Source organism: Leptinotarsa decemlineata, unplaced genomic scaffold (assembly GCF_025532065.1).
Source record: "Leptinotarsa decemlineata unplaced genomic scaffold, Ldec_3_MD MMD2_tig00026369_RagTag_RagTag, whole genome shotgun sequence".
Classification (NCBI taxonomy): Eukaryota; Metazoa; Arthropoda; class Insecta; order Coleoptera; family Chrysomelidae; genus Leptinotarsa; species Leptinotarsa decemlineata.
The window spans coordinates 3565753-3592570 of NW_027412709.1; the positions used below are offsets into that span (position 1 = coordinate 3565753).

At 35.0% G+C, this 26818-nt stretch overlaps 1 protein-coding gene across 2 annotated transcripts in view; it reads right to left on the minus strand.

Annotated features, from left to right (window-relative positions):
* The window catches only part of Syt12 (Synaptotagmin 12), a 112471-nt gene that overhangs the window by 79101 nt on the left and 6552 nt on the right, over positions 1 to 26818 (minus strand). The window contains exons 1-2 of one of the 2 annotated variants that reach the window (XM_074185220.1): positions 17486 to 17951; positions 10979 to 11161 (exon numbers count right to left, since the gene is read on the minus strand). In XM_074185220.1, coding sequence (XP_074041321.1) covers positions 10979 to 11161; positions 17486 to 17665 — 363 coding nt within the window. In that variant the 5' untranslated portion in view covers positions 17666 to 17951. Of the gene's footprint in view, positions 1 to 10978; positions 11162 to 17485; positions 17952 to 26818 lie in introns of those variants that run through there. The other variant, XM_074185221.1, reaches the window with a different exon arrangement.

Genomic DNA, 26818 nt, shown 5'->3' on the forward strand with positions numbered 1-26818 from the left:
ACACTATTCCAAAATATGAAGGAGGCAGAATCTCTAATAAAGATATTGCTGGATCTGTACCGCCCTCGACGGTCGGTTTTTTGATTTCACTGCTGACATATTTTTTTATTTCCAGTTGTCACCACTATAACGAAATATGAAAGTGGCAGAGACTCTATTAAAAATATTGGTAAATTTGTACCGCCTCCGACGGCCGGTTTTTTGATTTCGTCACTGCTATATTTCTTCGTTTCCTTTTGTTAACACTATAACAAAATATGAAGGTGGCAGGGTGTCTGATTAAAATGTTGACTGAAGTATACCGCCCCCTGCTCGGATTTTTCGTTCAGTTTTCACTATTTTCTATAGTTTCCGTCATTTCAAATATTCATGATGCCTTCAAAATACATTTTTCACTGTTTCGAGAAAGAGAATAGAAAATACGAAATATTGCTGAACTTTATTGCCAAAGTAACTGAGGTAGCGAAATAGAGAAGTTTTATGCTGTGGTATTGTTAAGTGTGTCCTGAATCTCAAGTGAAGATGGTGTACGTCATCTAAAGGATATTTTATCGAAAAGATAGGAGAGTTTTTTTTGTTTTAAGAAGTTTTTGAAAAAAAATTGCAGCATGAAGTGTTCGTCTGGATTCCATATTCAACCAACCCACATTCCCGAACAGATGAGAAATGTGTTCTCGTTTCCTCGTACCCGTAATGAGCAAGCATTCTGGAGTTTTTAGATTCTAAAACTGTCACTCTTCAAAATTCCCGGACCATACACCACGTCTGCGTAGTTGGTATGTGAAAGAACTAAAGCATCGCAGAGTATAATTTTACTTTTTTTATTCAGAAATGCTCTGTTGGAATATATTATTTTCAAATTTGCGTAACCTCGTTTTAGAATTTGCGAAATGTGTGTTTTAAAACGAAGACTGTTGTCAAGATATAGGCCCAAGTTTTTTGTAACTCCTTTTAAGGGAAGTTCTGTTCCGTCTATTACAATATTTATGAGGCCAGAACAACGATTTCTCGCCAAAGACATTAGATTTAGATGCATTAACAGATAGGCAATATTTAGTTGACAAAGATAATAACATATCGAGATCGGTATTAATTTGCCATAGGACCCCGTTAATTGAATTCTCGTCGAATTCATATCGTCGGCATAACAATGCATGGTTGCGAATTACAGTGACCTATGAAATTGAAATGTATATAAAACGAACAAGAAAGAGCCCAATATTGAGCCTTGAGGAACACCGTTTTTAATTTGTATCAAATCAAATTTTTCGTTGTTATTCACAACTCTTTGAAAACGATTGCAAAGGTAACTTTCAAGCAGTGCTACAGCATGTATTGAAACCCCTGGGTAACCCAAAATAGCAAAGAGGAGGTCATGGTGTATGCGATCGAACGCCTTAGAATAGTCCAATAATATCAGAAGGCAGAGTGTGTTATTATTAATAGATCTGTGCACATCATCCACAACTTTCAGGAGGGCAGTCGTACAATTGTGGTCAGGTCTGAACCCTGATTGACACTTCGGTGATATATCGAAGTCATTCAGATAACCAAGCATCTGCAAGTTCAATATTTTTTCAAAAACTTTTGAGAGCGCATAAGATGCTAATTGGTCGGAGATCGCCTAAACTTTCGGGGTTAGAATTTTTGGCCAACGGAAGAACGTTTACTTGCTTCCAGATGGATGGATAAGAATTAGTCGATATGCAGTGATTGAATAAGTGAGTGATATGTGGAAGGATCGTAGGGCAGTAGTACTGCAACATTTTAATGATTATCTCATCAGGTCCAACAGCATTCAACTTCATGTTCAGAATAAACTTGTAGACTTCATCGTCATCAGTAGCCTTATAGGAGAAGTTGGGATTGTTTATATTATTACTCGGAAGAAAATCCATAATTTCATCATCAGGGGAAGAGTTGCAGTTAGATATACTTCCAAAAAATTTGTTGATATCTTCAACGTTCATTAAGTGGTCTGGAATGGATTTAAGATTTCTTTTATGGTGAATATTCAAATCGGATAAATTTTTTCGTATCTGCTTACTTCTTGTAAGTATGATTGAGATATGCTCTTTTCTCCAGGTTCACAGTACGATTGGTTAAATTCCTCAACGGTTCGTAATAATTCAAGTGATACTGTAACTTTGTCTTTCTAAATCTCGTAAGAGCTCTATCTCTTAGTTTAAACATGAGTTTCAGATTGCCTTTGAGTCAAGGGGCCTTTTTCTTGGAAATTTTAACAGTTAGGAGAATGTTTTTCAAATAGATCGTTTTATATCCCATTGAAAAGAGCCAATTTGTCATTGATATTTTCAATGTGGTGAAGAAAACTAAAATGCGCTGCCTGTAGATCTAATGAAAAAAGATCTAAATTAAATTTGCTGAAGTCTCTATAGGTGTGCATGAAACTCTTATCTACTATTTTCATTAAGCCCACCTTGCAAAACACTGAAAAATGATCAGTTAATAATTCTGAGCAGAATTTAATACTAATAGATAAGGCAATATTGTGAAATTAATTTAAGACCCTCAAGACGCAGGTTCCTAAAAGTAGTACCTATGGTATAAATAAGGATCACTTTGTAAGTAGATTTAGTTTTATCTTCCTCTTGAAGATGATCACTTGGTGATCGAAACACGTGTCGAGGTGTTAAAATAACGGTTTGGCGTTGGGAAAAATCTCCAGTAATATTCATTACTACATCAAAGGTTCCAAACAGTATATCATAAGTATTCAAAGGATATTTATTCAGGAAAAACAATTGAAAAGTAAGACGCAAGGTCTTCGTGGCAAGAAGTAGTTGGCGAGGCTATATTGACATGTCTTGATTCATCAGATACCCAACTGTGATAAAAGCATGCTGCAGAATCTATTGAAACTGTATTATGAGGTTCAACTCAGTACACCACGAACTTAACTGTTCAAGAACTCTTTCATTTGCAGCTGCGTTTATGTGGACTAAACTTGCTGAGAACGTTTTTCCAAATGGATTTATTCTCCAGCGATTCAAATACAATGTTAATCGCTACTTTCGCACAGGCACCGCTGTTAGAAAGCCTTAAGGATTTACCTGTAGTGTTTGTGTTTTGTTCCTCCTCGCAAAACACGTTTTGCAGTTTGGTATGTATAAATATTTTTCTCTGTTTGGGTATTTTCCTCAAATATAGCAACAAGCTATATTTCTTCGTTCTTAGGAAATTATTATTTTTGCTGGTATGCTTTCAATAATTTTTCTACCGAGCTGGAATTTGTTTTGGCTTTCTTTTTATCAGGAACCACAAAATGTTGTTTCGTAGAAGCTTCTCTAGTGCAAAGAAGTTCCCTAATGTGTATTCTTGGATCACTATTATCGTGGCTGCATGGGATGGAAACAACATCAAGATTCTTGATGTCGTTATAATATTCATCAGTGCTCGGGACATTACTCTCTTATTTTCTCTTTTGGAATTGATCTTTCAAAAATTTCTCCTACAGATTTTCGCACTGTGCTGTAAGAATTATAGAATATGAAACATGCCAAACGATATGGAATGTATCCTACAAGAAACATGCATCTACCTACTACAGATGAATGGTAAACTATCGCATGTGACTACAACAAAAAATGGAATTTTCACAATGGCATTGGGTGTATAGACGGAAAACATGTTGGAATCAAATGTCTTTAAAAAACCGGGTCGATATTTTATTCCTACAAACGATATTGTTTTGAAGTATTGCAAGGGATAGCAGATGCATTATGCAAATTACAGATTCAGTGCTGTTGAAACCCAAGCGACAGGGGAAATTTTTCGGATTTAAATATTTATAAACTACTGGAATCTAATATCTTCAACAAACCAACTCATGAACAGGCTGAAACAGCTGTCTACCGGTGTCTCTTAAATTGAAATCAATATGGAAATAATCAGAATAATACTTATCTATTTATCTTTTGATTTTCATGGAATTATTTTCCAGCTGCTTGACTGCATTAACCTTTTTCGATTTCATATCATTTCTAGAAACATATGGATTCGTTTTCCGATGGCATTCCAGGTTAGCTTCCCAAATTTCTGCTACCGCAGTTGTATGTTGATTGGTCAAACCATCAACACTGACATAAAAACTTGGTAAGTTAATTTGGGTGTAAACCAATAGGTTGTTCCACGTATGTCTCGCTTGCGTTTACGCAGTTATTTTTATCAAGTACTTTTCTTGGATATTCACATTTTGTCTTCAATCGAGGACCGCCATATTGATTTCAATTAAAGAGCCACTTACCGGTGGCCAAATAAAAGCAATACCTAACAAAAAGTTGAGACCGACCATAAGTTTCTTGGATCACGTATTCGAGATGTTTGGAGTGCCAAGGAGATTAATATGTGATAGGGGCTCGACCTTTACATGTAAAAAATTTACGGATTTTTGTCGCGACTCGGGGATCAAACGGATATTTTGCGCTACGACAAATTCGCGATCGAACGGGCAAGTAAAAAGGATGGACCGCTCCATTCTTTCGTCTCTGATGGCATACACGAAAGAAGAACCTCGTTGGGACGAGGCTGTTAGCCAGGTGAAGTGGTGAACGAATTCTACGGTTAATTCCACTACAGGTAAGACGCCTCACGAGGTTTTTTTCGGATACCGTCCACGCGGTATCAATGACGCATTTGTTGCAGTAGAGATCTCTAACGAGAAATATCACAACCTGACGGTATCTGAGCACATTAGATCTCACCAACTCTCTCAGAAAGAAAGTTACGACAAGAAGCATGCTGATTTGAAAACGTTTACGGTTGGCCAATATGTTGCAGTTCAAACGAATAAGATTTCTAATGACGGGAAGAGCAGAAAGCTTGAACTACTGGTTAAAGGACCCTTTGTTATTACGAAAGTACTCGATAACGGTCGGCACCTTGTTGACGACCTACCAGGGTCCAAACGTACACGAACAACCTACATGAGTATATGTCCTTCAGAACGAATGAAATATTTTGTTACGACTGTCTCATCAAATAAGAGTAGTTCCTCAGGATATAATTCATCTCCTGAAAGAGAATCCTAATCTATTTTAAGTTTGTTGCTTCAGATCCACAGGTCTAGGCGCTTCTTTACGAGGGCGTGAAGTATATCAGGATGGCCGGGTGTGATAACCGACTATCGCGCCAGAAAAGTTTTTGCATCGCATGACTCGGAGAGACATGATTTATCGTGTTACTCATTATTTAAAAAAAGTGTGGGTTTTTCAGTCGTTATTATTTTTGGAAAAACTTAGTCTTATGCAGATCGTTGTTGCGAACATAGATTGTTAGTTTCGTTTAATTAATTTGGTGAATCTATTTTGATAAAAACTCGCTGTTTTGTTTTTGAAAGATATTTTACCGTATAGTGTTTACATGCGGTCGCTAGGCTTTGAATCCACACGACCGGCAGATAAAATGATTGAAAAGTGATGCTTTTAACCACTCGACTACCTGGTAGTAAATACTTCAACGAAAATATGTTTTCCAGACTTTCCCCTAGCGATTTTCAGTTTTAAGTTTGACATTGCAATTTTGTAAAATTTTAGTTACAGTAACTGAGTGTTAAAATTCTAGCTGTCCTATACGCAAGTAAAAAGGAAATTTTTGACAAATGGAAGAATTATATTAAGAATTCATTTGTGAATAACATTTCAGTACACATCATGAAATTATAAAACAACAACAAAAATTAATTGGGGCTGCGGGGCGACTTCATTAATTCCAGTGGCGCATTTGCTTTTTCAGCTGCAGCACTACGTGATCTGAAGATCTTGATCTGCCAATGTCCTCTCTTCCATAAAACAAAATGTAGGGTGTCTCCAGAGACACCAATAAATTGAATACATCGCCAGAACACTTAGTGACACGACTATCGTCAAACTTAAATCAATCCGTTTCGTCTTTGACCAAGGCATAATAATGACCAGATTCAACGCCAGAACCACAGTGAACAATGCCTGCATGAACATCATAATAGTGGTCTGCTAGATTGAAGTGTTTATCTATTTCGAACCTTCGTGAGAGTTTGATGCTTCCGTCAGAGGTTGAGTCATGTTTGAAGATCATCAGTGTTATTATTAGATTGACTGATGCCTCAATTATACTTGTTTTCTTATAACAGTCAGTTAGTTTGGTGCGTGTTTGGCAATACAGTCAATCATCACCTGTTAAAAGTTTCATTTTCAGAAGATTTAACAATAAGCTTTGCACAGACTGGTTATTAGTCATATTAGGAAACGCTAGTTGAAGTTCGAGAAATTTACATACGTTTTTGCTATCTCTTGAACATTTACTATGAAGTAAACAAGTGAGGATTTTTACAGCAAACGATATACAAATACAAGAGGAGATAGACTGTATGGAATCATTCAGTCCAGAGCGGCCAGGAGTATTGATTCTGCTATTGTTTTGCTCAAGAAGAGTATTCAACAAGAACCCCAAGAATTCGAAACAATCCTCTTGTTGTACTTACGAGTATCTAGTGGACTTAAAAGTTTCCAGTAAATCGATTGAAGGGAAAGATGATACATTCTTACCAAACTGCCGCTACATGAACAGGTGAACAGGTGTTTGAACTTGGTGAATAAGTAGGAAACATTCTTGTTCTCGTTCATCGTTAAAATTGAAATTGTAAAATGCTATTCATATAGCAATTGTTTCCTAAATTATCTAATTAAATTCTTTCTCAAGATTTTCAGGACAACTCTCTACTGATTCGTAAGGAAGAACATGTTTCACAGAATCTGCCTGAGAATCATTTCTCAAGCTACAATCGATCCTTCCAAGTGATGGAGGGTTTCGTAGAAGGATCGATTCAGCTCTTGCTTCACGAAGCTCTTCCACTGAAAGGGAACCAGATTCACTAGGACTGCAAATCAAATTTGGGGGGCAAGAATGACCTGAGTCCATTGACCGCACTGAAAAATATGGAGATGGATCAATCACTTGCGAATCAACCTTGATAGAAGACTGATGAATATCCACATATCTCGGCCTGTTTCGAAGAGATTTTAGTTCCGTACTGAAATGCATGATCTCATCAAAATTATGTGAAGGAGGAATTATTCCAAGGACCGAAGCAGCATTACCACGTTGAATAGCAATACTGAGTATTTCTATAAAAAAAGTGGTAGAACGGTAATCTTTCGTTGCTTGGCCTATTCTCCTTTCGAGTTCATGAACGAATAACAGAGACACCGGGCCATAAACACCAAACGTTTCAACCGCTACTGGATGGAACAGATAGTTGTTACCAAGATTTGGTATATTTTTCGTTTAAATTATTCGCCAGACAATGCTGCATATGTTTACCGTATTTCCATGGTATGAGAGACATACCATCTGGTCGTTCACCATCGTCTTGACTTGAACCTAAGCGTTCCAGAATTGCAGGAACATCTGCTGATATCATAGCTCGTTTTAATATGTCGTTCACCTGGTGATGTCGAGATGTACGCCCTGCACTTCTCCAGCAACTCAAACTATGTGTATCTTTCTCATTAACTATGCTACCGCAAACACACAATATACACTCTAAAAATCTCACTCTAAAAATGTCCGTATAAGTAAAAATTTATCAGAAAAGTTAAACTCCATGATGAGTTTGTTATGTATACATGAATTGATGACAATTAACCGAACTTGTTTTTTAAAATAAAGGGGCCATCTGTCAAAAATAAGCAAAACGTTAACTTTATCCGAGTTGCATAAAATTTGGCATATGAATATAAAATTACCGTAAACACAACTTTTTCAAGTAACTTTTTGTTAAATTCGATCTAGAAATGCACTTTTTCAATTTTTTTCAAAAAAAAAGTTAAATTTGACAAACACTGAACGTCAGTGGGTTGCAGTTGGCCGCATCATTTTGAGTTAAATTTAAAGCACAAACAAGTGCCGAAGTTAAACTTAATTGAAACTTTTGGAAAAAAAAGTTTCCCATATGGTGCGCACCTTAATGGTGACACTGTATATATATATATATATATATATATATATATATATATATATATATATATATATATATATATATATATATGTATATATATATATATAAAATAATTGTAAATTTTTCAAAAAGTGTCAGTTTCAGAGACTATTTCATCTTTTCTTAATTTGTAGGGATGAAATTGTTGTAAAAAATGGTGTCATAACATACTGGATCTTTCATTTAAAAAAATCAAGTTTCTGATATTCGAAGTTTGACAAGTTAATGGCTCTGTATAAAATCTCCTGTTTGAAAAATGTAATTTTCAGTCCATATCGACATTTTATCTCATTCTAGGTATTGCGTGTCTCAAATATTTGTGCTTAATTTCTATTCATAAAGTAATTATTATGGAATTTACGGTGGTCTGTTTTTCCAAAGATTTTCTTTCTTTCGGCAATAACTTGACAACACCGTAAAATTTTCGAAAAAAGGAAATATCTTCTTATGTAAAACATTTTGCTCAGTTTAACGGTGAAACAATTTACAGAGCGATTCATTTGAAAAAATTATGATTTGTATTGCCCCGCTTCCGAGGAACATTCTGTATATTCTAAAATATTTTTAAATAAGCAACGAACCAGTCCTCATGTTATCATCATACTCATGATATTATCATACTCCTCATTATAGGCGAGATACTGTACTTCCTCACACTAATGGGCCACCCTGTATATATACTTAAGCAATATAATGCTTTTCTGACGAGAGCACACTTGTCTCGTCATTCCATTTGGATTTCAGGACATCGGCTACGAGGGCACATCTTCACCGGCAGCAGGAGGTTGCATATCTCAATGAGGATCTAGAAGTGATTTTGAATTGGGGTGAAACTAATCAGGTTCAATTAAATGCCACGAAAATCCAAAAATCGGTTTTCTCCAAGAAGATAAATGTCTCCGAACCGGATATAATGATGTCAGGTCAGACAATCCCGCTTTCTGCTTCGATAAGTTTGTAAAATGGTAAAATGGACACCAATATGTCTTGGCACAATATGGGAGTGATCAGAGTAGTACTCCTTCCTTGAAACTATATCATATCTGGAAACATTGTCGTTGTAGATTTGCCTATTTCTTTGATTGATAACCAATTTCTGTTGATTGTATTGATAACACCGTGTTGTTTATCTTTAGAGTGCGAAAATAATTAATCCCAGAAACAAACTGACTCAGCTACTGCCGCGCAGAAGGTCTAAGACATATTGTAATTTAATTCATAATCTATTATTAACACGAAAACGTGTATCCGTCATACCTTATGTTCCCAGTTTGTCTGAAATATTGAGACGAATCATTATGGATATGGATCGTACCTAGTTACCATATCGGATATGACATCTGGATTTTTCACTCTTCTGAAGAGTGTCAAAGGAAATATAACTGTTTGCAATTGTGACGTTGTTCACAAGTGTATTTTTTGGTTTTGAAAATGGAAAAGAAGGAGAGGAGAAAAGGATTATTTTTCGAAACGTCAATCATCTAAAGAAAGCTTAGTATAGAAATTATTTTCTATGAAACCACCACCTTGAAAAATTAAATTACGTTCTCATTATATCGAATGCATATCCAGTATTACTCAAGGATGAAAAAATGTGGGGAAATTTTCATTCTCTATACGGAGAATATGAAATAAAAATTTCCAATTTTCTTCATTCTCACTCATAGTAAATCGATTCCATTTTTGGAAACCTTCACGAATAACTCGATCAGCAAAAAAAGTTATTCATTCTTTTGCTGATGAAATCGTGAAAATATAAATAAGAACAAATATATACATGTTGTATACACGTGAGGAATATCTATCAACAAATCCATACATCACCAGAAATCTTATAACTTTGTCTGAAGATTTCGATAAAATCATAGCGAATCAATGTTTAATTCAATTGATATTAAAGACGTTTCTTTATCTCTCAGCTGAACGTTCATCTTTGGTCAGCTGGCTATGAAGTTTATTAAAAAACGATGAAAAATTCCAAAAACGCGGTATTAAAAACTTTTGTTTATTATTTCAAAACTACAAGCACTTTTTTTCATTCAATCAACCTCGATTTTAATAGTGTTATTTTCTGCCTCCTCAGCTTGTATTCGTGATTGGTATTAAATTTTAGCTCCCTGATAATTTTGTAAACTGCTAGGAGTCGTTATTTGGACTACACAGAGATGCGGATATAATAATACTAGATGAGTGATAACTGGTGAGTTATCAAAAAAAATACAAAAATTGATCGCAAATATTGAAAATTTTGTATTGATTTCAGATGAAAGTATCTTCAAATATCATCCATGATAATAATTACACAATTATCACAAAAAAAATTATTCAAAACGCGTTTCGCAACATGGTAGCTTTATCAGTACATCAAACTTTTCTACAAAGTTTTTTATATAACAGTAGATAATGACTAATCTGTTTCTGTTTAAAATCAATACGAACGAAGAATAATGACTAATGACAAAACTTATTGTATAAATCATTGAGTCAGATAAATCAGGTAGTTTTGGAAAAAACAATTAAGTACAATACAATATTACTTTTAGGAAAGAAGGTGAAATATTTATATTATATTTAATTTCGAACCTAAATTAGATTAGGTAGTTTCAGAAACCACAGTTAGTTCAACATTATTTTTAGGAAAACAGTTATCTAATATGGAAATATGTTATTAATTAACATAATTACTTTTAATTGTGCTTTCCAAACCGACCTGTTTTGCCAGAATAATCATTTATCTAATTGAGTTTCCACATAAAATTCCATTATTTATCTAATGAGTTTTATCATTACCTATTGTTATATAAAAGACATTGTAGAATCGTTTGATGTACCAGTAGCTGACGAAGCTGCCGTGTAGCGAAACGCATGCTGCATGAAATGTATTGTAAAAATTCCATAATTGTTATCAGGTCAGAGTCTACATTATAATGTTTTTTTATAATCAACTTTAGAAAAAATTGTTTCTCTAGAAACACTACTTACCAGATATCCATTAGCGTTATAGTGTCCTTTCAACTTGGTAAGTGAAGCTTTTTCCTCTTTGTTTGATTGTATCCATGTTTGAATCCAACCAAAGAAGTCGATAGTGTGGAAAAAAACGAAGAAAATTATCAACAAAACCGCGATGATGCAAAGAATGATTATTGCCAAAGAAACGCTGCTCATCTGAAAATAAACATAAGTGATAAAAATCAAAAGTAAATACATATCGATGGTATTTAATGTTTATGAAATGAAGATTATGAAAAGATACCAGAAAAAATTCTCAGTAATTGTCGCCTGACAACCAAAAAAATCAAAATCTCTTTGAAGAAAAAAAAATTTAAACGTTCTATTTTTTTACCACTTTTATTTGTAACTAACGTTACTGCAGTTTCATCCTTATAGGACGAAATGAAGGAAGGGGGGGAATGTATAGAAAAAGAGGGGGATGGCAGGATGATGACTGTACTGTTGAGCCCAGGAAGACGACTAAAGATACACCATCACACAGTCCCACAATTGGACAGTGAGAGGCGCCCCCTCTGAGGGAACGAATAGTTCCCCACCCTCAGGCTCATGCAAGCTAATAAGCCTGATAAATTCAGCACTTCTCGTTTCCCACAACTGGTTCAATATCCCCGGAGCGTAGGGAAACACCGGTGTCTCGTCAATACCGTAAGAGTGCCGTAGATGATAAAATAGCATTCTTCGTGCCGTGTTATATCGATGGATATAGGCCGAGACCGCATATGCTGGACATGCTGATAGCAAGTGCATTAGGGCCTCGGACGCCTCGCGGCAGGCCCTGCACCTTATGTCAGGAACCTCTATACCCATCACGAGACTGCGGTAGACTGAAGTGTTGAAGACACCATCCTGGCAAGCCATGATAAACCCATCAGTTTCCGACTTCAGCCCACTCGACCTGAGGAAAGCGAAAGTTAGGCGCTTTGATAAGCCAAGGTCTCCAATGTTATTGAAGAAAACCTCATTCATTGGCTTATCCTTGTGTTTCCGCAGAAGTAAGATGATTTCTGCGGTTTTATATGAGCTTTTTGGTAAACAGGTTCCAACTCGGTGACAGGGTTGTGGTCACCTCGTTCAGTGTCGAAAACTGAAACGAGTCCATCAGCTACTCTAGCAGCTACCCTGAAGAGAAATGCTCCAATTCCTAATCTCTCATGGTCACGGACCATGCAGAGATCCGAACTCCTCACGACTTTACAGGCTTTATCCAGTACCATTCTGTCATGTAGACAATCCATGCATCAATTTTTGGGTCTTTACGTCGAGTTGATACAGCTCCTCCCGAGTCAACTCCACTACTCCCAACGAGTAAAGTGAGATTGGAACGGCAGCAACTTTGTTCTTTTCCGACAGTTCCGATGACCAGATCGGTCGAAGTTTGTGCTGATACTTGCCCATTAGAGAGCTCTTCACTGTTGTTACCTCTTGTGAGTGACGTTGTTCCACGCCAAAGTAAGTATACATCTCTCCGGCATCCGAATGGTGAAGGATGCTTCCATCTACGAGCTGCACATCCTCTCCGTAGTCCCCGCATCGTCCTCTTTTGAGATGGTTCATAAAGTTCAAGATCATCCATATAGAATGGGTGACTTTGTGCCTCCGGTTTCCGGGTGTGTCACAGTTATACCCTTGAGTATTTCTAAGCGCAACGGATAATGGCAATAATGAGATACAGAAGAGAAGGGGACTGAGGGAATAGCCCTGAAATACAACCCCTTCTGAAAGTGACCCACCCTGTTTGGACTCTGGCTTGACCAGATGTTATGGTGAAGCGAGTTCGCAAAAGTGGTATAAGTTGTTCAATGCATCTCTCATCATTTTGTCGTGTACCGCAAGGCATCTGAGCAAATGCAAGATGAGCTCATACAATATTGTACAAATGCCTTACGGTAATCAATCAAGGCCATAGAGAGGTTACGCTTATATTATATCGAGTCCTGCGTTACACATCTATCGATGAGCAGGTTCTCTTTACATCCAGCGACTTCTCTCTTCGACCCTCTCTGCCCATATATCCGTTCTAACACTCGGTCAACTGCGTTGAGTATTCGTGTATATAAGATGCTTGTAAACAACTCATGACACGAATTCAAGCATGTTATCGGTCTGTAATTCTTAGAAATCGACAAATCTCCGCCTTTGGGAATGAGAACAGTCCGCCCCTCGACAAGCCAATCCAGAATCGGCTGCTCTACGTTCAGCCATAAGTTAAAACTATGCCCAGATGGCGGTGGGTGCTTGTTAGTTTTTTCCACCAATAAGTGTTCAGCCAATCTGGGTTTGGAGCAGCAAAGTTCTTGGAACCCACAAGGGCTCTTCGAACGTCATCCGGGGTTATCGGGTTGCGCAGTTCATTGAGCTCAGGCTGTCGAAGCTCTCTGTTGAACTGCGCTAGGGCTGGAGTGTCTAAGTTGAGTAGCTGCGAGTGTTCATAGATATCCTTCCAAAAGGATTCCACCTGATCAGCGGTCGGCGGATTATCCACAACACGTGGAGGCTTTTGGAATAAGCGAGTAGGTTTCTCGCGGAACCTAAGGTTTTCCGTGATACTTCTCGCTTGCCTCACTAGTGACTTCTCAGCAGCCACTAGCTATCGTATTCTATCAAGACAGTGTGGTCAGCAGCAGGCCTTGACTCAAATTGTGATGGATACGTTGTAGTTTGGCGGCTATTCGCCGCACTGCGGGCGTGAAAGTCCTGTTGGCTGCCCTGTAATCCATCCCACATTGGATACGAGACGCGTGTTGTCTCGCCAACGTGATCTTAGCTTCCATCTTGTGTACACAATCTTATTATTATTATTAGTAATATTATAAGGAATGTTTTTGAAATCTTCAAGTATCACGTTTGATATTATTCTCTTATTTCTGTTATATCCAACACGTGTTGTTACGAGAATATTTATTAAACAAAATGAATGAATTCGATAATAACGTATCTATGCCAATGAATAATATAAATGTTAATATTAGCGTGTAGTAATGATTACTGTGGCGTCTATGGACTCTAACAAATGCTTCACTTGTTAATTAACAACTCTATTCTATATGACAAATAAATGAAAGGAAGAAAATAACTCAAATAAAACTCTAACCTATTTTTATGAAGTCTTCATTTTCTTATTTCTCTTTCTTCGTGAGTTTCTCACACTTTTTGTTCATTGAGGGAGGAGTAGAAAGTCGAAATGTTTAGTTAATTCTAACGTATGTACTTCAATAATACTTCAAAATTCAACAAAACTATTTTTTTCAGCGAATAGTATCATACCTAAAGCTTATGATTTCTCTCTCCATTATTTTTGATTCATGCTCTTGGTGAAGTTAATTGGTTCTCAACCACTACTTGTCTCATCTAAACTTCGCCATTTACAATATAATAGGTCATTGCGTAACCACATGGATTTCTACCGAGTCCAATAACCCTCGACAGCTGCACTGAGATCAAACTGACATACTTATACCTTACGCAGGGTATATAATATTTTCTAATTGGTTATCAATAAATATATTATCAACTCCCTGATGATTGGCCAATTCAAAATAGTGAATTATCATATAAAATTAGTCTTTTCCCCAAGATCGAAATACTCGTAATTTATATGAATTCAGAAAAACTGATAGATTGGTGATTTTGCAGGTCGACTGGAAAACACCGTCAATGAGAAACATTGCACTATAGTTTTTACTCAATTCCATATCATCTGTCACCGGAGTACTTCCAATTTTGCGAGTCCTTCACAGGATAAATATAAAAATATGTACTTTTGCTGAAGCCCTGAAAAATTTTATCCAACTAATATGATTCTGAATTCTTGGAAAAGCTGCAGATAAACAATGATTGCCAATAATTACTGTAGTGGAATGTATTCCCCTCATCATAACAATGGCTTTTTTCTGAATCTGGTGTTTTATCAACCCATTGACCTTAACTTTTGTGAAGAAATAGCGCACCGTTGGACAGCGTATAGAACATGTTAGTCACAAAAAAGTAGTTCGAACATAAATTTGAAAAAAACTCTTATATATAAAATTTTTTTCATAGCGTTTCGGAATCTGATGAGTGTAGTCCCATTTACAATGTAATTTGGCAGCTCATTATCTGCTACCTATGGAGAGCGATCACTTTGACACCAGATCAAGATGGACTAGCCTAGGATAAATCAAGTTGTAAGATCTAGTTTGATATGATTGTACATCATAATACATATTTTGGAACTGTGTTTTTCGTTTTGAAAGTATGGCATAAGTAGATGAAGTAGATAAAGAGAGTTTAAATTTGCGAAAAAAGGTTTGAGGTGGATTTATTTGTCGTTTATATTGCCTTTTTTGTGTCAAGGAGAGATTTTGTGCTGCCGACATAGCTTCCCATAGTAATATGAAATACGTGATTGACAACATTTCGAATACACCGAATTTTGATATATCTTTATGTTTTTTTATGTTAGGTGTTCCCACCAGTAGAGCCTATGTTCCAGAGACATTTCTAGAAACTTTACAGAAATATTTTGTTTATTACAGATATTGTCTAATTTTACTGAAACTTGGTTATCGATAACCTTTTTTCTGTTATGAAAGATCACATATTCTGTATTTTCAATATTGAAAAACAGTTCCTCCCTCAATCTTCCTAATAATATATTACTATCATCCCCACTAGCTAAGTCATCCGAATAAAAAATTATATTGTATTCAACTAGGTATTTTTATAAACAGTCATACTAGTACTGGGTATAGTACATTGTCTGAACGGAACCTGCTCACTGATACGTTTGGTTCATTGTGAACTAGTTGAAATAACTTCTGTCAGACAGGTCTGAGTAAAGTATCTATTGAACACTCTTCTTAAGTCGCACGAAAGCCCTAGAGGTGTTCGTCCATTGCCACTTTCTCCGAGACTTATTATAAAAATCAAATGTCGCTAGGAGATTTTCCTTTCCTGAAACCATATTAATAAATGACGTGAACCTCTCTATTATGAAGTACTCGGAGATATTCGCGAAAAGAGAGATTCCAATAGATTCAATGCAAGATGAGACATGAGTGTGCAAGAGGTCCAGCTAGTTCCTTGCCTTTCCTCTAGGCATGTTGACATTTAAATTTTTCAGATATTCATCGAACATGTTCATTGAAAAATTCACAATAAACTTTTATTTGAATACATTATGGATTTGCATCTAGACATATTTCTCAATAGAATTGAAATTCTTCACTTGAGGTTTTGAATCTTTCACCTTTTTTGAAACTATTGTGAAGACGTTAAAAAACCTTAGAGAATCGCAAATATTGGCGATTCGCAAATATTTGTGATTCTCTAAGGTTTTGTGAATCCCTCAGAATTGTTTTTTCGTATTGTTGTGTATTGATAATATCCCACCTAGTTTTACTATTATTTACTGACTGTTCAGTGCGTTATTTTCATAAAATATGTAGGCCTTTCAACTTTTTACCAGATTTTTCGAAATCATCTGTTACCCAGCTTCATCTTCATTGTTTTTATTGAAGAAACAAGAAACCAATGAAATATAAATTGAATCTTTTGAAAATAAAAACTTATATCTCTTCAAGTTCATTCGTTCCATATATCTCGTTTCAAGTATCGACTCTCCACTAGCCCCAATTTTATATTTTTGTTCATTTCTTCTGTATGTGTATGATGCTTTGATGATTTTATTTTTTTTATTTGGTTTTACCCTCACTATAAACGATTTGTGATCCGATAGAAAGGTATCATTTAGGACAATCGCTACTTTAACATGCTCATAAATTTTGTAAATTCGGGTACTACAAGCTATTGATGACAAACATGTATTGAGTAATCACAATAGTTAATTCTTAGGATACAACAAAACATCTCGTTGATGAAAATCGCAAAATCATAACAGCTGCTATTGCACTCTCAACCTATGTTTCTACAAGTGTGACTGCTTTTAATAGTATATTACGTACCAAGTAGGATAAGAAGCCAATTACCTATTAGCGAATAATTGTAAGCCGAGTGCGATCATTCGCGAGTGGACGTAATTGACTTTATCCTCGAGACGCGTAGGTAGTACACTTTTTTACGACTGATCGTAGAAAATAATGGTACAATACTTATATTTGTTTGGGATTATGGCTTTGGATAATAAACTCATTCAGTCTGACACGCGTTAACGCTGAACTAATCTGATAATTACCAATGTGATGTCTGCTTGTGATATGAGTAGTAAACATAATTGATATTCACTATGTAAGTGAATAAATAAATTTGAAGAGTTGTAAATAATATAACAATCTCAAATACAAGTGCGAACAGGTTATAGTTCATAGAATTAACGGAAGTAGGTAGGCTTTGCTTCAGAGGCGCCTGGCAAATGAAATATGATTGGCTGTTGGCGTCGAATAATTCAGTTTTAACCTTCATGTTGTGTCTTAGTATTTCAAAAATTGTTGCAAAAAGTTAAAAAAAAATTAATAGAGGGAAAAAGCGGAGTTTTGTTACCTTCGAAAACAAATATTTGTCATCTGGAGCTTCCTTAATGAATTGATTAATTTGTTCAGTGGTAAGCGTCGACGATTTCTTCGGTTCATAACCATCAGATTTGAATTTTATACAGGCACGTAATTTAAAAGATTTGCTGATGTCCACATTTTTCTTGGCATTCCGGGTACTTTTCAGCATAAAGTGAAGTCCATAATGATGATATTTTCAAAGTTTTTGCTAAATGTTCGAAATAATCGGGAAAAACGTTTACGGAAAACGAAGTTTTGTTTTACTTTTCTCTCCATCTCATAACATTTTCGAAATTATATTCGTATTGTTCATTTGATTTTGCTGGCAGCAGATTATTCATGGCAATATCTGCTTGCTCGGTAATATCCGGTAGGGTAGCAAAAATTTCTTGATAGTTATCACTCATTTTGAATTTTTACGAGATACGGAATGACAGCTCATAATTAAAACAAATATAACCCCTTCAATTTAAAACAAATGCTTGTTGATTCACGGATATAACTAGATTCATTACCAACCCACGAACTGTTGGACAATAAATTCACTGAAAATATAATTTTCATTTCGATATTACAGATAATTTGAAAAGAAAATTCACTGATTTTGGCTTTTGGATAATTGAATGTATTCATGAGATCATATTTATCAGAGTAAATGTTACATATCTGATTATTTTTTTAAATTTATTCAGGAAGTGGCCGCCAGTAGCTGCTGTCAAACGCGTAGTTTAAAATGGAAGGAGTAGAAAAAATTATTAAATGCGGTTAGAATATATTAAAACGAAATTTCAATATATCATTTGCAGGATATATTGGAAAAATCACACTTATTTGAATTACTTATTTAATAATTGTTATAGATTCAGATCCTACAATTGAACAAAATCCTCGATGAACTCCTGCATCATTATGTTGAAGTCAGTCTTGAGTTATACATATGTCTCTAAACGGGTTCTCCTTATATTTAGTGGCCTTTTTTTGACCTGTTTCGCTGATGTACTCGATTGAATATGTATTTCTGATCATCACTTTTCAAATCTACATAGAAGAAAATGAGCGTGATTATTGAGGCTTTACTTATTGACCGAGGGATCTGACAGTCCGTCCGGATAACATACGATCTGTGCTTAAATAAAATATGAAAAGTGAAGATGACCATTTATATGGAATTCCTCAATGAAAGTAATAAATCTAGTTGTCCCTTCCCTCACATTCAGTATTACGATCAAACTATTTTGGCGTCGTGCCTATTTTTTCGTGACCTAGAGACAATCTCCGGAGCCGGCCGTCTGTGTCTGCGAACAAAGTAACCTCTTTTATTTTTTATCGAAGAATAGTGAATGATGAATCTGACTTTGTGAATTGTTATCTCAACTATGTTGTGGTTCAAATAGCAATATGCTCAACTTCACTTTTCTACACAGTAACTTACTCAATCAACCAGTGAAGGTTCATTATTTATGATTTTTAAACAATCGTGCCCTCAACAAATGAAATTGAATTGAATAAATACATGAACGAAGTAATTTTTGAGTATTGTTTGTAGAAATAGAAATAAATAGTTTAGTAAATATTTATATATTTTATTACTGAAAAAAGGGGAAAATAATGATGACGGATAGTCAAAAAACTCAAACACATCAGAGATAAGTAATTCATGGTTGTCTTTGTTAATGACGGATGAGTTCAAAAGTTGCATTTTACTAATGTCATTAATGAAATCTACGGTATTTCAAAATCTGGTATAGATTTATGAATGCAACATTTTTGGGCAATAGCATCATCATCAAGATTCCTTCGTGATGTGAATGTTCCGAAATATCAGCGGATAGTAAAAATAATAATTAGATGTATTTAAAATACATCCAATTTGTCCTTGAAGACAGCGACGAGTGCTCGAAATCATTATGACGAAAACAGCAAATTGATTTTTTTTCGAAAACTGTTGTCCTGGAATTTAATCTGGCATCATGTCAAGAGTAAGTGGCATCCGTGCAATCTATAGAAAACAATCTTGGATGCCAAAAAATAATTTATTCAAACAACGCCCAACAAGGTAAAACATTCAAACAATTAGGGTAGCTTCAGTAAAAACGAATTGAACTTCAATAAAAATCATTCTATTGGAGGAATCATTAAAATATTGCTTGTTGTATGTTCATAAATTGAAACCCTCCACAACACGATATAGATATAGAAGATATAGAAATTTTCTAAGTTTACATCATATGACATCAGTCTTTGTGAATTGCTTGGAACTTTGAATGATTTAAGAAACAAAGTGCCGCTGATTATCAATTTTTCATTTAAAACTGGCTGGTTTCCCCTCTTTCCTGAAAACTTCCATAGTTATTCCTGTACAGAAAGGAGGGGATTCATGTAACCTCTCAGATATATGTCCCATTTCTCAATCAATTCAAGAATCGTTGAGAAATTGGCCAAGAAACGGATGATTGAATTCTTGAATTAGCACATATTTTTATGTAGGACCTTCATTCGTTGTGATCGTATCAATTTTCGTGGGTCTCCCTGAGACCTTTATTTGCGGTAATAGTGATCTACTGCTGTGAAAACTCTACCGATATGGGTGTGGAGAATCAAATTTAAAATGGTTCAAATCATACCTATCAGGACGCAATCAAATGATCAAAACAATAGAAAACTTGTTTTAATTATATCCGTGGTGGTGGTATCAACCCTATAAAATGGTATTATTATGAAAAATGAAAGAGTGATCGTTTCTGAGCAGTTAGATTTCAGTTTTCCGAAAACTGCCTACTACATAAAAATTTATTTTCATCATCGATATTTAATGCCATTTTGGAAGGTATGTATCACAAAAGAGAACTGTAAGATGCATCTGTAAAGTTAACACTGTTCATCTTAGTTTGCTTTCTGAACAAACATAAAACACCACTCAACTTTTTCCACTCCTCATCTCATTCAGAATAGCTAATTTAGTTTTGGACTCCTCAAACTTGTCATTTTCGTCATGATCAAGAGTTTAATGTCCTTTCGGCAGTATGTCCTGTATAGATACCACTGGATAACTGGTAACTTCTAGTGTCCTTTTTACTTTGTTGTGACACCCCAATATAGTTACCATTGACTGTTATTTCTGGAATAGTTGTGGAATCGACATAATATCAGTTTCTGAACAAAATAATGGCGATGAGAACACACCTGAAACATTTTTGCTTTGCAAGCATTATTGATAAACAGAGAGCAGAAGCAACTCAGTTCCTTTGTTTTATACCATGGAAATAATCGACAGGGATTTTTGATCCTGAATCTAGTTATTATAATGGAAACGATTACAAATGTGGATATTGTGAAATCAGTTAAAAAGTTACCAGAGGGGTTATTTGGAAAAACAGGAAGTGAATAACATCAAGAGAATAATAATGAAAAGAAATTGATGATTTGGGGTAAAGACTTCCCTGATTCACATTTTCAATCAGCCCACTATACCAAGGAGAATGAATCAAAGCATTTCATTCTCTATCTGTGCTTACGTATATACTACCACCCATGAGATATTATAGATTTAGACACACGCCATTAGTGTGTAACAAAGAACAAGCATCAGATTTGGCAAAAAATACATGACGGTAACCCATGTGGGCAGCCAGTAGTATGCCTCAATCTCGGATGAAATTACACTGCCCGTTTCAGAAATTGTTCAGGTTCAGTATATATTAGGAAGGTAGTGATATAGGGGATAAAGACTGACTGAAAGATATCTTAGCTATACAACAAAAGGAGACCCCAGTGCCACAAGTAACAAATCAAATTTTATGCTCGAGCTGTCTTTCCATAAAATTCAATATACCCTTCTCTCATCACTGAAATTGCCATTTCATTCATTCAGGAGATTACCAAAATCATCAAAGTAACACTTGACCAGATTAGTTTTGCTCAAACAACGAGCAACAATAAGATTGATGTTGAAATCCCTCCAACTTCAGCAATAAGGTTAACATAGTCCCAGAAAACGACAGACGATTCTGAGTATACACATGGTAAGACAAACCAATCACGATTCCCTAGTGTTGAATTTGAATATCACCCCTCCAAAGTCCCAATATTTTCCAGAAACTCTTTCCGAAGTCTTGGTGGAGAGAAAAATCAGTCTGATTATTCTACTAGTCTCAGTTTTGGAACCCTAGTTCTCACCAATAATGATTTTAGCAAGTTTTGATCATATGCTTCTCAACATTTTTCTCATTGTGTAGTTTCTCTTCTGATATTTAATAAAATTCAGTAGTTGAAATCATCACAAAAATTTCGTATTCATTCCAATTCCTCATTGAACATATTATGAATTTTCTATTCATATATGTTATTCATTTGTACATGTTATAATGTTTTTTTTTTCCAATTATTGTTTTTTTTTTGTTGATATGATTTAACACTTTCTATCAATTTTTGAATGATTTAATTCCGTTCTTTTTCACAGATATATAATAATAATAATAATATTTATTTCACTTGTTGAACAGTATGAAAGCATTATAATAAACAAATATATATATATATATATATATATATATATATATATATAAAACAACAAAACACGACAGATACTAAACTGTACATATGAAGGTAATTACCAGCTTTTCATCGAGAGTAACTAATAAAACTCAACGGCGTAGCAGTTTCTTTCGATAAGATATTTTTTCAATTGTCTTTCGAAAATGCAGATGTTCATTGAGTCCTCAATAGAAACATCTAGCTTCTTATACAGTTTGGGTCCAAGGTATTGGCTGTCGCTTGCGCTATTCCATAGCGCAAGTGACAGCCAATAGTTGCATAGAACAGATTTAGGAGCACCTCTCATCCTCAATGATTCGACATAAATCTCAGTGCATAACAGTTCTTTCGTAGTTTATCACATAGTGAATCTATATGAGGACCCCAATTCAGCTTATGGTCTAGAATTAGACCTAGCATTTTTGTTTCTGGTTTGGATGTCACCTCTAGTTGGCTATCTTCATATATTTTGAGAGTTTTGGTGGTACATGTATACTTTGTAAAAGCTGTCCTTTAAGTGGGTATTGTACCCGTTTGGGCAATAAATGTTTTTTTAATTTACACACGGGCGTATGAGAAACCAATCACGATTCCCTAATGTTGAATCTGAATCTCACCCCCCCAAAGGCCCAATATTTTCTAGAGACTCTTTCCAAGATCCCCGTGAAGAGAAAAATCAGTCTGATTATTCTAGTTGTCTCAGTTTTGAAACCCTAGTTCTTACCAATAATAGTTTTAGCAAGTTTTGATCATGTGCTTCTCAACTTCTTTCTCAAATGTTACCACGACAATATATCCCGATCGGAGACTTCAATGCACATAGTCCACTACGAGTATATGTTCACACTTTAGATGGAATGAACTGTTCCCCTAAATACAAGGAAAAATACTCACTTTGATGATACGAATGATGATTTTTCTGCTATATATCTATTACTTTATTGTCCAGAAATATCAGCTACATGAAATTTTTCATTTCCCGATCTCAACAAGCAAATTGCCTCGCCAACGTCAGAGAAACTGGTTCTCCAGAAAATATATGTTCAGAAGATGAGCAGTCTTTTTTGGAGAGCGACTTAACACAAAGCATGTCGAATTGACCCATGATGAAAACAAGCTATCTATAATTTCATTGCACTGACGAATTATCATTGGTGAAAAGTGTAGAGTATCCTAGTTCTATTTTATTAACAGAAGATTGGCTCAACTATTAAAAAAATTGTTATTTGGATGATTATATCATATCTGCACAAGCAAATCAAATCATGGAGGTACAATGATCCTAATGAATAAAAATTCTGCAGATACATATGTTATGGATAATATTTTGAAATATGACATTTTTTTTTGAAATAAGAATTTGAATTCTCTTGAGTACACAATGAAAGTAATTTTTACATCCTTTGCTTATACAGATCCTCAAATTCCAACGTCAAGATTTCCCTCAGAAATCTGGAGTAACGGGTGACTTTGATATAATCTTCACAGAAGAAGATGCAACCATGCATTCTTTGAAACTCTCATTGAGAACTTTCAATCTGACAATGCATGTAAGACAATCGACTCGAACATCAAAATCCTCTGCCAGTACTATAGATGTCCTCATTTTAATGAAGAGGGTACTTAATCTCTCGTTATCCCCGTGGAAATCTCGGATCATGAAGTTGAATGGATTGGTGTTTTGAATACTGTCGAACCCCTAAGTGTATTTCATGATATTTTGATTGAGGTCTTCGTACAGTATTTTCCTATGCAAAAAATTGAAAGTAAATTGAAAATGCCTTGGATAACCAAAGGAATCAGAACCTTAGCAAGTAATATGAGGGCCCTACATATGTTTAGGAAATACACTACAAGTGAAGTTTTCCACATTCATTTCAATGAGCAAAAAAAATCATATTGAGTGACTTTCTAAATCTAAAGGGAACTGGACTATTTTCAATGATCTGAGAGGCAAAACAAACAAGCTTTCAGTGCAAATTGACATCAACCCAGTAGCATCAATATGTATTATTGTACAATAGCAAAAAAAAACTTTAACTGAACATAACCAAATGAAAAACCCTTCAAACTACCTGAGTAACGTAAGAATTCATTTACGAACATACAAATATTGAAGAACCTAACGAAACATTTACAGAATTAAAAATTGAAAAACACATGGAATTGATGAAATATCAGTGAATTTATTAAAAAAATTCCAGATCATACCCTTTTTGTCCTGACAGAATCAATCAATGTATCATTTTCAATTGGTGTATTTCAGAATGTGCTGAAAACTGCTTTAGTGATTCCAATTCACAAGATGGGTGAACTGGATGATTCGTCCGAGTTCACTAATATCTACTTTGTCAAAGGTGATACAGAAGCTTGTAAAAAGATTACTAAAATTTTGGGAAAAGCACAATGTACTGAGTAGCTCATAGTTTGGTTTTCAAAGATCCAAAAGTACAAATGAAGATATCTTTATCTTCCTGGAAGAGTTATATGTGAGGCTCAATGTAGGTGATGTCTCTGCGGCAGTATTCTGTGACTTTTTTAAGGCCTTCGATCTTGTTGATCACAGAGTGCTGCTGAGAAAATTGATGTTTCGTGGGTTCAAATGAACAACCCTAAATTGGTTCTGATCTTATCTTCCGGACAGATTTCAAATGGTAAAGTTACAGAACAAAAATTCTAGTCTCTCGAAAATAACCCGTGGAGTCTCCCAAAGATTATTACTCGCCTCTATTTTGTTTCTTATATACATGAATATTGACGTACAAGGAAGTTTAAATAATTTCGTTTACCAAATTCTTGGGATTATGGATTGATGATACCCTGAAGTTTGATAAATACTTAAAATATATCAACAAAACACTTGTATCTGGCTACTAAGCTATCAGGGATATCGCCTAGGAGTTGGGAATAGTAGTAGAAAAAATATCATATTTTTCATTAGTTGAGTCTCATCTGAGGTACGGTATCGCTTTCTGGGGTTTATGTAACAAGCAACTGATGCAATCAGTGTTCCTTCTACAAAAAAAGGCGATGAAATATATATCTAGAGCCAAGCGTTTGGACCACTGTAGACCACTGTTCATTCAGAGTAGAATACTAACAATCTATTGCGTCTCCATTCTAGAAACAGTTTGTCTAATTTTCTGATTAAAATAAGGAAAAATGAGTATTTTTCACGAAAGAATATTATAACATTCGGCAAAATGTCAATATACCTCTGCCGAAACAAACTTCAACATTAACCAAAAATTCCATAATATTTGAGAGTCGGAAGATATTCTACTATTTGAAATGAAGTATTACAGACTCACAAACATTTCGAAAACGTGAAAATGAACTTTTACCTACAAAAGCATATTATAGCTTGGAAGAATATTTCGAAGGCAGCTTTTGAGTACCTTGTTAGGAATCACACGTTAAAATGTAAGACCTCGTTAGTCCTTAGCTCGCACTAGTTTCGACTTCTGAGGGTTGTCGTTCGTAGGGGTACGACAGCTGGTTAACGGAAAAACAGATTTTTGAACCTTTGGGGTTGAATCGACTGTTTATTTCAGTTATACATGTAAATCAATCCTCAACTGCTTTGTACAATTTTTGTCCTGTCTACATGTAAGTGTTAGACCTTATATTGTTCCATTTTCACATCCATTAATTTACTGTAAATTGACTGATTTATTTTATTGACTTATGCTTTGCCAATAATTTTTTTCTTCGATAATAAAGTAGATTTTTTATTTTATTTAAAGCATAGTAGTTTAAAATCGGTTGACAATATTTCATGGTGAATTTCACTATTTCGGACTTCCATTGTTTAATATGATTCCGATATGATTAGAAATCTATGAAAGAACACCCGAATACGATTGTGGCTACTGAAAATCGAACTGTCGTGAAGTTATTTGATTTGATTTTTTTTATTTAATTTTTTGGTGAATTTGCCCAATTTTTAATTTTTTGATCATTTTTATTTTCTATTCTTTTTCATTTATTTCTACTCTGAGGCCCCTTTCATGTTTTATCATGATTATTTCATTTCTTTCGTTTAATAATATTTCCATTTCACATTTCATTGGTTATATATAATTGATTTTTTGGCTAAATTATACTTTATGGGATACTCACGGATTTTGGCGATTTTTTCAGGGATGATACTAAATGGTGGTAGGAAATCAGACCACTTTTTTTTTTGAGTCTTAGTTTTCGAGATGTAGCCTGTCAAAGTTTGTATGACGGCATATTTTACCTTCTTTTAAAAGCAATGAACGATTGCAAGTCACATTTTTTTTGTTTAATACAACTTTCTATCCCGTTTCAATCACTTTTCGTCGAGTTTCCTGAAATTAGAATAAAATTCCATAATTAAAAATATTAAAGAAAAATTAAGAATATTTCATTGAAAACAAAAACTTTGCAGCTACTTTCAGTATCGACAAACTTTTTTTCAAAGAAACACAAGTACCACAGGAAACACCTTGAGGCGCTCTAAGAGCGGTACCTGTGCGAAAGTAGTGATTCACATTGGATTTGAATCACTGGAGATTAAATTCATTTGGAAAAACGTTCACAGAAAGTTTATTCCACATAAACCCAGTTCTCCAAATGTGAGAGTTCTTAAACGGTGAAGTTCCAGGTGTACTGAGTTGAACATCAAAACGATTAGTAGTCACAATCCGTCGCGTATTTCTGATATGTACCACTCTTGGTGGAATCAAATATGCCAAATCTCCAACCGTTCTTCGATGTTTCAGACTATCAAGGTTGCAAGTGATGTTCGCGTCTTCAATCAGGC